Source organism: Wolffia australiana, chromosome 14, assembly GCF_029677425.1.
Source record: "Wolffia australiana isolate 7733 chromosome 14, ASM2967742v1".
Lineage (NCBI taxonomy): Eukaryota > Viridiplantae > Streptophyta > Magnoliopsida > Alismatales > Araceae > Wolffia > Wolffia australiana.
In genome coordinates this window covers 3,909,687-3,922,584 of record NC_135848.1, presented here as the reverse complement: position 1 = coordinate 3,922,584, position 12,898 = coordinate 3,909,687, and the positions used below count along the sequence as shown (strand labels likewise).

The 12,898-nt window shown below is 39.1% G+C and overlaps 1 protein-coding gene across 1 annotated transcript; it reads left to right on the top strand.

Annotated features, from left to right (window-relative positions):
• The first annotated feature begins 2,562 nt into the window (after positions 1-2,562).
• On the top strand, positions 2,563-5,648 carry LOC144712280 (GRF-interacting factor 1-like). The gene is made up of 4 exons (XM_078586511.1): positions 2,563-2,843; positions 3,572-3,648; positions 4,358-4,439; positions 5,047-5,648. The coding sequence occupies exons 1-4, from the start codon at positions 2,754-2,756 to the stop codon at positions 5,410-5,412; spliced, it is 615 nt and encodes a 204-aa protein (XP_078442637.1). The 5' UTR covers positions 2,563-2,753; the 3' UTR covers positions 5,413-5,648.
• The last annotated feature ends 7,250 nt before the right edge of the window (positions 5,649-12,898 follow it).

Sequence of the window (12,898 nt, the reverse complement as noted above, 5' to 3'; positions counted from 1 at the left end):
AATGTAGAACCATACGAAGGCTGATATTTTTGTATTGTTGTTGGTGATAACTTCCTCAAATGAACAAATGCACATTATATGTACACCATGCATGGGTCAGCCCCATGTTAGCACAATCCTAGATTATTTCTTTAGCCATCAAGTTGTCTGCTATTTGTTTTTGGGAAAATCCATTAGACAGAAAAAAATTACAGACTTTATAATTTGTTGATTATTTATTCAAAGGAACAAACACCCATCCTTATCCTCGACTAAAGTGTCCCCCATGTAAGCAAAATCAAAACTTTATCTTTTTAGTCACACAAAATTGTCTAGCTTGGGAGATAATTCCGACAAGGAGATAGAAGGTATAGATTTTTTATTTTTTATCTTCTATACTATGAAAAGATGTCCACCATTTATTTTCCATCCATGGATTGGCTGTTGGAATAATGTCTTATATGGACAATATGTATATAATTATATATTATAAAGCCATTACTAGAATTCCCGTTGAAGTGATTCAATTATAGTAACTATGGGTTTATCTTTTTATCAGCACAATTTATTTGAGTTCGGAGGAAATCAATACGTTGAGGAAAAATCAACTGTTCTTTGTATTAGCCTTTTTCTCTTCTTAACTACTACTTTAAAGAAGAAACGACCCCCATCACTTATTTTCATTGCCCCTGCCAGCAAATCCAATCTTTATGATTTCATGCCACAGGAAATACTGGCTCTGAGAAAAAATCATGCAATGCAAAACACAATCCACTAAAACTTTATTCTTTTTTAATGAACAAAAACCTAAACTATTCCCCATCCAGGAGTTGCTCCAAGTCAACAAAATCTAAGCTTTGCACATATCTTCTTTATGTGCACTTACTTTTCTGTTGAGGTAAACACAACGAGAGAAGGAAATACCCCTGATTTTGGTAACATTTTTTTATAATTATCTGTTCAGATGAGTGCAAGATCATTGTTTATTCTCCATTCATGGTCACCCAGTGTCGGCAAAACTTGAGCTTTTATCTTTTGCTGTACAGATTTTTGTACTAGTTTCTTATAGTTGGACAATTCTTCAGCTAAACAGACGATGGAAGAAGTTTGAAGATCTTCTCAGTCGATTCTGGAGATCAAAGAGATCCCGTGATTTTTTGGTGAAAGATTCTATCATGCACGACAGGATATTATCCGATCGAGAGACTTGCATTATCATATACTTTGTTTACATCTTTACAACATGCCGCAAGAGAACCACGTTTCAAGTGGCGGTCGTAGTTTCTTTGTTTTAAAACTGTTCCTGTCGCGTCTGAAGCTACGGCGCGCTTCTTTTTACGAGAGCGACGTTTCTGCGAAATCCCTCTAGAGCTACAGACAGCTAGTGAGAGAAAGACAGAGGGAGAAAGACACAACGAGAAAGAGAGATAGAGAATGAGAGTGAAAGAGAGAGAACGAGAGTGACAGATATAGATAGAGAATGAGAGTGAAAGAGAGAGAACGAGAGTGAAAGAGAGAGAACAAGAGTGACAGAGATAGATAGAGAATGAGATTGAAAGAGAGAACGAGAGTGTAAGAGAGAGAACGAGAGAGAGAATAAGAGTGAAAGAGAGAGAACGAGAGAGAAAATGAGAGTGCACGAGAGAAATAGAGAATTAGAGTGAAAGAGAGAACGAGAGTGCAAGAGAGAGCACGAAACAAGAGTGCAAGAGAGAGAACGAGAGAGAGAATGAGAGTGACAGAGAGTGAAAGAGAGAGAACGAGAGTGAAAAAGAAAGAATCAGAGGGAGAGACAGACAGAGGGAGAAAGAGAAAGGCAGAGCGAGAAAGAGGGAGAGAAAAAGACAGAGGGAGAAAGAGAGAGAGGGGGGGGGGGGGAGAAAGAGAGCGAGAAAGAGAGAGAGAGGGAGAGAGAAAGATATTGTGGGAAAGAGAGCGAGAAAGAGAAAAAGAAAGAGAGAGACAGTGAGAAAGAGAGCAAGAAAGAGAAAGAGAGAGGGTGAGAGAGCGAGAAAGAGAAAGAGAGAGAGACAGTGTGAGAGAGAGCGCGACAGTCAGAAAGAGAGCGAGAAAGAGAAAGAGAGACAGTGAGAAATAGAGCGAGAAAGAGAACGAGAGAGAGATAGTGTGAGAGAGAGAGACAGTGAGAAAGAGATAGAGAGCGAGAAAGAGAAAGAGAGAGAGGGAGAGAGAGCGAGAAAGAGAAAGAGAGAGACAGTGAGAAAGGAGAGCGAGAAAGAGAAAGAGAGAGACAGTGAGAAAGAGAGAGCGAGAAAGAGAACGAGAGAGAGACAGTGAGAAAGAGAGAGAGCGGAAGAGAGAGAGAAAGAAAGAAAGAGAGGGAAAGAGAGAGCAAGAGAGAAAGACAGAGCAAGAAAGACAGAGAAAGAGAGAGGGAGAGAAAGAAAGAGAGAGAGAGAGAGAGAAGAGGAAGACAGAGATTCACAAACCGAGGTGGGTATTGGGTAAGAGAGAAGGGGAGAGACGGAACCGTGTGGAAGCAGTATCTTCCCTCGGACTTCTACCGAGTTCTGTGATATCTCTGCACATCTCTTGCTCTCTTAGATTCTCTCTCTCTAGAGTCAAGATATTCCTTTTTCCGGGTGGCGACCCAAGAGAGAGAAACGCGAGAAAAAGGGTCTCTGCCTCTCTGCGGTTTAAAGTGCGCCAGTCGGCAAGGGACAGGCAGTGTGGACTGGAGAAGTTCAGACTAAGGGCAGAGGCGATAGAGAGAGAAAGAAGCAAATACAAGGAAGAAGGGGAAGCGATAAAAGATGCAGCAGCATCAGCAGTTTGTGCAGCAGAGTACAATGATGGCCTTCAATCCCCACCCGAGCAACGTCACCAGCGATCTCATCCAGCAGGTTGAGACTTTCTCTCTCTCTTTTTTTTTTTTTCGTTCTCTTTTCTCTTTGAAGCCTTCTGGCCCTTCCTGTCGATCAATCTTCCTTTCAGCTCTGAAAAGAGGGCATTCTTGATCGTATTTTTTTTCTTCTGGGAGGAGTTGACGAGAAGATGGGTTTCTTTCTTCTCGTCGTTTCTTGGCTCAGTGGTTTTTTTTTTTTCTGGGTTTAAGGAGGGCTTATTAACTCCTTCTCATTATGTTCTTTCTTCTCTTTTTTTCATCTGGGGAAAGAAGGGATGCTTGATCATGTCTCTTTTCTGATGGGTTTCATTTCTCTCATCGTTTCTTGGCTTAGCTTCTTCTGTCCCTTTCATACGAGGTGCTGGGAAGGTCTGATCATATGGGTTTCATCCCTCTCATCGTTTCTTCACTCGTCAATTTATCATCCTGGGCTGATGAGAGGTTCTTTCGTATCTTTTTTCACACGGGAAAAGACGGGTTTCTTGATCAATTATTTTTTCGTCTGGGAATAAGTGATTAGGAGAAGGTGGGCTTCATCTTTCTCATCGTTTCCCGGCCTAGCGATTCATGTTGGACGGCTTATTCTGTCCCTCTCTTTCGGAGCCAGTTTATTAGGTTATTTATCAATCTGGTTGTGTATTTTCTGCTTTGTATCCCTCGTTGCGCATGATTATCTTTTAACATTTTTCTCTGAAAGGGTAATTTGTATTTTCATGCTATGTCCAGTATTTGGATGAGAACAAGCAGCTGATTCTTGCAATTATGGAAAGTCAAAGCTCTGGGAAAGTGGATGAGTGTGCTGCGTAAGTACTTTGCAAACACCTTTTAATGCTGCCGTTAAATCATAAAAATGTGAATATCTTGCATCGGAAGCTTTGTAGTCACTTATTCGAGTTAGAGATATGTTTTCATTATTGCATCTTAACGCATCATGAAGTAATATGGATATCTTTATCATCTTTAAATCTGCAATATCATGGTCAGTAGGAACATGCTGACCTTTTTGGATCCTCATTCTTCTCTCTCTCTATCACTATCTTTCCCTCTCATGCTATCTCTCTCCCCTTCTCAGCCTCTACATTATTCTGAGTTGATTTTTTTTCTACGATTAGTACTTTGATAATTATCAGTTATCGTTTATCCTAACTTTTCCCATTTGATCGTTCTTCCATTATTAATTACCTTCGTACCTCTAAAAGGATGTGTCAGATGTTGCGACTTAACATTTAATTGGGGATGTTCCGCCTCACCTACACCCATCTCTGCTAATTGGGCATTTATCCTGTGTCTTTGATTATCATGAGAACTTTGACGTCTGAGAACCACTTAGCATTTTGATCATTTTTTCTTGTTAATGAAGATGTTCTTGAGTCATATCTTATTCCGGTAAAAGAGAGAAGTATAGGCATGTTCCTTGAATGATGTTGTTATTTTCGTAATTACTCTTTATTTAAAAAAAAACGTAATAACCTTGAATGTTGATAAAATGATAAATTAATGTATACACCGCAGGAATCAAGCAAAGCTTCAAAGAAATCTGATGTACCTTGCAGCCGTAGCGGATTCTCAGCCCCATGCACCGACATTGCCACAGGTGAATTTGTAATCTTTCCTCTAATTTATTTGCAGCTGGAATCCACTTGCTATAATGCCCATTGCATCATCATGCCATCTGCAATTAATATGGACTCTAAAAGTATTTCTTGATTTTCACCTGGTTAGCGACTACAGGCCAAATCCAACCCAGTGAATTGAATTATTAGTTTCTTCTGCTATTCCATGTGGATCTCAAGGCATCAACTTTGACACATCCAGCCTACCTTAGGAAACTGATGGATGATGATGACGAAGGACTCTTAGAAATTCAATGACGATGCCAACAACTATTCCTCATCGACTAATGGATGGCGGTGATGATTACTATGGTTATCCGGTTTCTGAGAGCATCATCACCATCATCCATTGATCGATGACGAATAGTCATTTCTATTGTCATCTGGTTTCCGAGAGATACCAATGTTATCCCTCGTCCATCATTTTTCAAACTCAAATAGAGCATTTATTTCTTGATCATCATCATCCATGATTGTCATCCAATCCAAGCATCCATTGAGTTGGGATTGGACCCAGGGAAGATCCAGTAAAAATCCTTCCATCAGAACTTATACCCCAATTTCCTCATGTGAAATTACCTCTTTCAGCCATTTCCATCCAGTACGATGGGCCAGGCAAGTGGGCGATTCATGCAGCATTCTCAGGAGCCCATGCAGTCAATGCCAGAGTCATTAATGATGGGACGATCCCCCATGCTATATGCACAATCATCATCCATGTCCCCATATCAACATCAGCATGCTCTCCACGGCCAGATGGGCATGGGCTCAGGAGGCAGCAATGGCCTGCACATGATGTTTGGTGATGCTGGAATGGCGGGAGGCGGCCCGCTGGCAGCGGCTGGCTTCGCGGACTTCGGCAGGGCCCGGAGCACCACCACCAAACCGGAGATGCCCGGCTCTGCAGACGGCCGAGGCGGCAGCTCAGGGATGCATGGTGGGGATGGGAACTAGACACTATCTCTGGGCTATGGTGAGAGGGGCAATTAATGAATATAGGATATGATCCCTTTCATATGTCCCCTCTCATATGCTGAATAGTTTTCTTTAACATCTATGTCTCCCCTTCACTGTATCTTTCTAATGTGCCAGACTAACATCTGTCACTGTGTCTTTCTTTAACATCTTTTTTTAGTTTTTTGTGAACTTTGTCCTTTCTAAAAGTGATTCACTACACTCTAGTTTGGCTCTATGCGCTTTCATTTGTTAATATTGGGAAGTTGGGGGATAGGGAAGGCTAATTTGATCCTGATGGGTGAGTTTGTCTGTATTGTCCTGTGGCCCAGGGAGGAACATGGGGCCCCCTAATCACATGGAATGTGTTGGGCCGGGTTACCTATTGAGAGTTTGGAGCATTAAGTAGAGAGGACAGGCCTTACCTACTGGTATGGCACATAAAGAGAATATATAGGCCGGCTTCCGGATACTCCCTACATCACATTTCAATCTTCATGTTACTGATATCTCAACTTCATTAATTTTGTTATCTATATCTTCATCTCCTTCATCATTTCCGATCCTTATTTGATAAATCCATATATATAACTATCTCTGTCTCTGATAAGATTTCTATCTTCATCTTCATTCCTAATTCCATCTCCATATTTGGTAGTCTTATTTTGTTGGCTTTAATATGGCTCTTGTGGAACGGGGCAGAGGACTATTGAATAATCTAATCCAAGATGGGTTGCTTGATCATTTTCATAGTTTGGTCATCGTAATTGGGTTAGAGAGTGTTTTAAGCCTTTCAGAGTCATGTTGTAAAGCCATGTCTTGTATAATAATGAACATATATATCATTTCCAAATTAAGTAATGAAAAAGCAATAAAAAACTATGTAACTAATAAAGTTTCTCAAGTATTGAAATGGTTGTTCCGATCTAGGAGACTAATATTGAGATGTGTAATCTAAGGATGTCCTCGGTTAGTACATAAGCTCATTAAGTATGAATGTGATGGAAAATGTGGCCTGCAAGCCAATAGAACTCTTACTAATTTGTATTGTTTAAATGAAATCTAGCAACATTTGACGTTATAAGTGAATTGGGACAAGATCATGACATGATAATCTCTTATCTTTAAATATGTAATTTAAACATTCTATTTGTGGGATATGCATGAAGTACACCAAAATTTTCAAATTGAATAACTCTATCTTCTCACGGCCATATGATGAAGATGGTTGATAACATTAACTAATTAGGTGTAGACACTATGAGTAGATAGTGGGTGTTTTTTGGGAAAGAGGCCACCAAACTGATCATTATTATTTTTTTAATATTATATACCTAACTATACACGAGGTTTATCCATGCGACAGTTGTGTAAGTGCTCCCTTGACCTGAGATACCAACAGTGTTATGGATAAATAATACAGCTAAATTAGGAATAAAGAGCCCATTATTAAGATACTTTATGTGATCTTCATTCAAATGGAGCAACACGTCTATTAAGGTGATTCTGTAGTAAGTATCAAATATGTTACCTTTGGTAAAAGATAAGACAAAACTCTATGAAGACGGCACATTAAAGTTATTAGACAACAATGGTGCAATACCGCAAGTAAACATGACCACATCCTCAAAATAGATTCGGGGTACTTTTATTTGATTGGGGATGTCATTTATGGAGGACATATTATGATGGAAAAAGTTCCATCAATGGAAAGCATTGCAGATCTACTTGTGATTGTGTGTGTGATAATCTCAAAATTAGGCTTTAAACATTTTGTCGGTGCTTTTAAGTTTAGTAAAAAACTATAGCTAGTGATGAGTACATATTATTCCTGCATGGAATGATAATTAAGGTTTAATATTCTTTAAAAAGTGATTATCGATATGAGGGGAGATGTGAGTAAAATACGGGATAAAGCTATGGAAAATGCGAGGTTGATTAGATTAAAATGATTTATATAAATTATAGTAGATGGGGGATGTTTATGTAAACTAGGAGATAAGTGCAAGCGAGACACATATTTAAGTGATGGTAAATGAATGGGAAGATATACAGATAAATAGTTAGTACGTGATGATAGAAAAAATTATGTAACCATGATGATGGTAAAATGATGATGTCATTACTATGTCAAAGAGATAAGAGATGATTGGAATCTGTAAGATGTGATGTAATGGGGATAATATTATATGTTTAAGTTCACAGTGAAGAAAATAAATAATGTTAGTTGTCAGACACCCAAGACGCTAAGAACAAGCTTTATGGATCTCAGAAACTCAGTCTCTTTAAATTAGCCCACAAAAATAAGAGAGAAGTTTCCACAAAAATAAAGATAAGCACCTCAATTTACATATACAAGAACATAAAAACAAAGAGGGAGAAATATAAAGATACCCTAAATTTTTTTAGCTTGTGTTTTCTAGATCATTAGGTATCAAGTCTAGAATTTAAAAAAATCATAATTTTTCAATATGTTAAATACTCTGCCCTCATCATTGCCTCTGTTGCTTCATCTTTTTTCGCTGATGGTTGAGACTCTCGTGTATTTATTGTTGGGTTCTAGAGGACTTGATATGGATGAAAAAATCAAAATATTCAGATATAACGGAATTGAACATCGATAAAACCACGTAACAAAATACCTTTGCACGGATCGCATATGTGATTTCTTTGATCCCAGAGCGAGATGAGTCAAGCTGCTCAAGCGTGCAGCCTCTAGACGTATCCATGCGATCCTCGACACGTTGAATCTCCTCCTTTTCGTTGACGAGCCGTGTTCAATCTCAATCGTCGTCGTTGCGTAGTCTCGATCGCATCGGGGATGGAGAGGGGGTGTGGGGAGAAGGAAGAAGGGAGAAGAAGGGGAAAGACCCCTGAACAATTCTGGCCTGGGTGAATTTCGTTCAGGGCCTTCCTCTATTTATAATAAGTGGGTATTTTTCATAAAAACCCCCAAAACTTAAATATATCTTCTAACGTCCAAAGGACCATTTCCGTGTGACCCTCTTGGTCCATGTATCAGTGTAGTTAATGACTCCAGCAGCCCAATAACCTTTATTGGCCTGCCAAATTAATTAACTATATCATCATATTGATTGAGTAACGTCGGATCGATTTAACCCAATCTATAGGTCGAGTCTCTGACACGTTGGGTGCCAAGCTACACCTCATGTTCTAGAAGATACAAAGGAGTGTGTATCGACTCACTCATGGAACATGTTCATCATCGGTTATAGTGTAGGTATAATCCCCCATCCACTTGATGCTCCTTGGACGACTTAGGGTATGGTCAACTATCAAACCCTAATCGGTCATCCGAGTTAATACTTATGCATTCTCAAAATCATCGGAGAACTCTTCTCCTGATATTTCATTGCCTTGCCAAGGACATCATCACATCGTCTTCCTTGAGCTGTCACCTCTTATACCCGAGGGTGGACGATCACATCTTGGCCACTCAATCATCTTCATGAATTTCTTGATGTACCTGAACTGAGAGTCTTTAGAATCCCATGATCAGAGACTCGTTGGCCATAGTCAAAGTGCAACCATCCATCGTCCATCCACAAGACGTCTTTAATGTCTCGGGTCTAAGGACCACTTACACAACTGTGATGTGAATTAGCATGATTGACAGTTTCGGTGTAATACCATTCAGGGATTCGTACGGATCAACTCACTGGACTCTTTCCACTAAAGAGCACCCACTATCTATCCTTAGTGTCCCCACACTAATGGCTACTGGACATGCCACACTCATCATATGAGTGACGCTAGATAGTGTTATTCTATCAGGATACTTTGATGTCCTTCTCGGGTATCCTTTTAATAGGAATGTTGAGAACAACTGCTTAAAGACTAGTGATTCCGTATTATGATCTCATCATAATTCACTAAGTTTAATAATGTATTCATGGACTTCCTTATAAGCATCATATGTGCATTAGAATGAATATGTTGTATTCATGAACATAAACGAGATGTGGAATGTGTGTTTGGCTTGCCGACCACATATATTTCCATCATTTATGACCCAAATATGAAATAACTTACATTAAATAAACTATATGTCATAATTTTTATAAAATATCGATGCTGGATTGTAATATAAATATTTTCTAGAACATAATATCAATAAAATTGATAAAAATATATTCCACCATAGAAAAATAAATCATTTGAGAACATAAATCATAAAAATCAGATAAAATACATATACATAAAAATATATTCCAACTTAGAAAGTATATACTATAAGGGAATATAAATCATAAAAACCCGATAAAAGACATATATACTGTATGGTGTTAACCTAGTAGGTCATGTGTTATCAACATGACAACTTGCCTTTTTGCACCGATCTTTATTTTAGAGACTTACTTGCACTCTATATATGTTATGCCTTTGAGAAGTTCATTTATGTATCGTACTTGATTTTGGTTCATGGATTGGATTTTAGAATAAACTGTTACTCGCCATATCTAACAACTAGAATCATAAGTGAGAGGATTAACCTCCTTTAAGTGTATTTTATCAATTTCGCATGTAGTTATGTCAATTGGGATGTCTTACTTTTTGGAATTCAAGTCACTACTCTTCCTAACTAGAGAAATTTTCTATGTATGTACTTTAAGATATTTTGGAATTGAATCCTTGTTTAGATTAACTTTTTCCAAGAAAAAATTTCCCCCGCCATCTTCTCATATAAGAAATTCATCTTTTATTAAGATGTCTCTCTTTGCTCAAACATTGTTTGTTCCAGCCGGTGGTGAAAGTAGTTCACATGTTTCTTTTGGATATCTCAGTGAAAGCATGCGCCCTTCTCACTAAGATCCTTCTTCTCACTAATTTCTTTGACATGATTCTTTCCCTAGCCTTTGTCTTATTGTTGGTCCTTACTCATGAAGAGTACTCAGGGCTTGTCGTTCTAAAGGTTCACCTCAATAATGGCTAGCATGTTCATTATTTCAATTGTCATTTGAAATTTTTTCATGTTAACATTAAGAATGAGATCTACGAATGGATTTGGTGAGGATTGAATAAGAGGTCCATGTTCTTCTCAACCTGGATTTCAACTCCCGACATTGCCAACTGATTAATCCAATTGATCATCTTCCATGCTCGGTTCTATACAGATGATGACCCATCAATGTGAGCTCTGAATCTCATATATTTGAGTCCCATTCTGCTCAGCAAACAGCTCCATTAGATGAAGCATCGTGGCTCTCGTCTCCATATCTTCGTGTTGCCCATATAACTCATTGTACATATAATCAGGAGTGATTCAACAAATCAAACAGATTCTAACTCAAGCAAATTCCCTTAAGCTCAGATAAGCAAACATGCTATGAGATTTTAGATATTGACTAATCCACAAATTAAAATAAGTTGCATTGTAGAAGATTAAGAAGGGAATCAGAGTGGTTCTTTAAAATTGAACAAACTAATCACCTTGAAGCGGAGCGGATTTCCAATTTCATGTTTCTGACCTATAGACATCCGCCCAATTCTCGACACATCATCTTAATGATCCCCCTAATCATTCCACCATCATCGTTGCACTCTTACAATTGTATCATTACTACTCCAGCTTCATAAAATTTGATTTTATTAATATAGACTCTACTCCTAAAAATAGAAAATTCCTCAAAAAATAGATAATAATCTAAATATTCACTATTTCAATACTTTCTCTTCTTGGATTTGACGCTCACACTATTTACACCATTTCTCTTCTTGGATTTCTCTTCATTGATCTTTCAAATTAATTAGCTATATCAAAAAGATTAATTATCCATAGGTCGATTTAACCCAATGCATGGGTTGAGTTTCCAGCTTGAGGGGTGCTTAGTTACGCCTCATGCTCTAGAAGATTAAAAAATAAAAACACATTTAATCATAGAAACTTGTCATAAGTACTGAGAACTCTCTGGAAGTTGCCCAATCAAGACCTGGCTGATCCATCCATTATCGGATTTTCTGGAGAGGACTCTCGGTAACCTTTTGGCAAGACAAGAAGGCTATGACTGCAAGCGTTTTTCTTGTTGGGGGTACTGAAGGAACTGCCCGGCCAATAACTCGATGATTGCCGGAATTCACTTGCGCCAAGTAACCCACATATGAGAACTTCTGGGTTGAAAGTGAAATAGAGGATAGGGGATCTGTGAATCCTCCCTTAGGAATGGGGGCGGGGTGACATCGGGATCGTGATCGCAGGATGACACATGCAGGCGAACCTCCTCTCGTTTGGTGAAAGGCGTGGCAAGCGATCGACGGTGGCTCCATAATACAAAGGACTTTATCGACTCAATAAACTATTTGTAGCATCGACTATCATGTATGTACAGTCCCTCGTCTGCTGGATATTATTTGGACAACTTGGTTCATCGTTGATGAAAAATCAAGCGCACAACTACATCCCTCGTGCTCGTGCCGCGAGTGTCAATCATTCACACGAGTGCTGCTAATCCCTAGATTAACAATTAGAGCAAAATACATACTCCAATAGAAAATATCACAAGCAAATTGTTTCTCCTTGATAAATACTCACTAATGACGGGGATTTGATCTCCATCTATTTCGTATTTTTGGGATACATAACAATAACAGCAAGTAAATAAAATGTTCATTCTTCCAATAACGGTGGGTCATGTGACATCTAATGCCATTTACTATTTAATACGAAATAAAACAAAATTATGAATCAAGAGAAACAAAACAAAAAAAAGTGTCTCTAAGTCATACGAAATGGTTATTTAAAAAGAGATCTGGGTCTTGAGTTCAGTGTAGGGAATGGCAGCCGTCATCCATCACGTCACACGTCACGGTGACGGTAACATGACGGATGACGTGACGATGACGGTGATGAAATTAGGGGCCGTGATAGTGACGGTGACGGATGATGAACTGGGCGTGACGATGGCGGGGGACCTCAGACTAGTGACATGACGGGACGACTGTCACGAATGATGGCTGTACGGATTTTTAAAAATGACAAAAAAACTTTAAAATTGGTTAGATTTAAGCTTTTCGATGGCCTATGATTTTGGCACGTGATGTCGCTTACTAGATTTCTTGGCATTTTGCAGAAAAGTATCTGCATTAATTTGCACGTGCAAAAGGCTGACTTCCAAAGATAATTGGAGATATGCCCCTCCAATTCTCTCTCCTCGGCATGACTGTTTATCCTGTCACACGTGACAGCGATGCCCTCCGGCGAAGGGGACGCCGTAAACGTGACGGGACTGTTTACGCCGTAAACGTAAACCGTGACGGTGACACCAACGTGACGGATTTTTCTGAAATCCTCGGATGTGTGACGGGACGGTGACGTGACAAAACTGTCGTCACGTCACCGACCATCACGGATCGTCACCCGTCCCGTCCCGTCCCGACTGGGCGTCACGTCCCAGACGTGCCGTTATCTAGTTCAGTGCATATTAAAAAGGGGTTTTTGTTTGATAGTTTCCGGAGTCGCCTATTTAAA

Excerpts from the sequence above, each read along its gene's own strand:
- LOC144712280 (XM_078586511.1), top strand. The coding sequence starts at position 2,754 with ATGCAGCAGCATCAGCAGTTTGTGCAGCAGAGTACAATGATGGCCTTC. Across the intron at positions 3,649-4,357 it reads AAAGTGGATGAGTGTGCTGC|GAATCAAGCAAAGCTTCAAA; the intron begins GTAAGTACTTTG and ends TATACACCGCAG. Across the intron at positions 4,440-5,046 it reads ATGCACCGACATTGCCACAG|CCATTTCCATCCAGTACGAT; the intron begins GTGAATTTGTAA and ends TACCTCTTTCAG.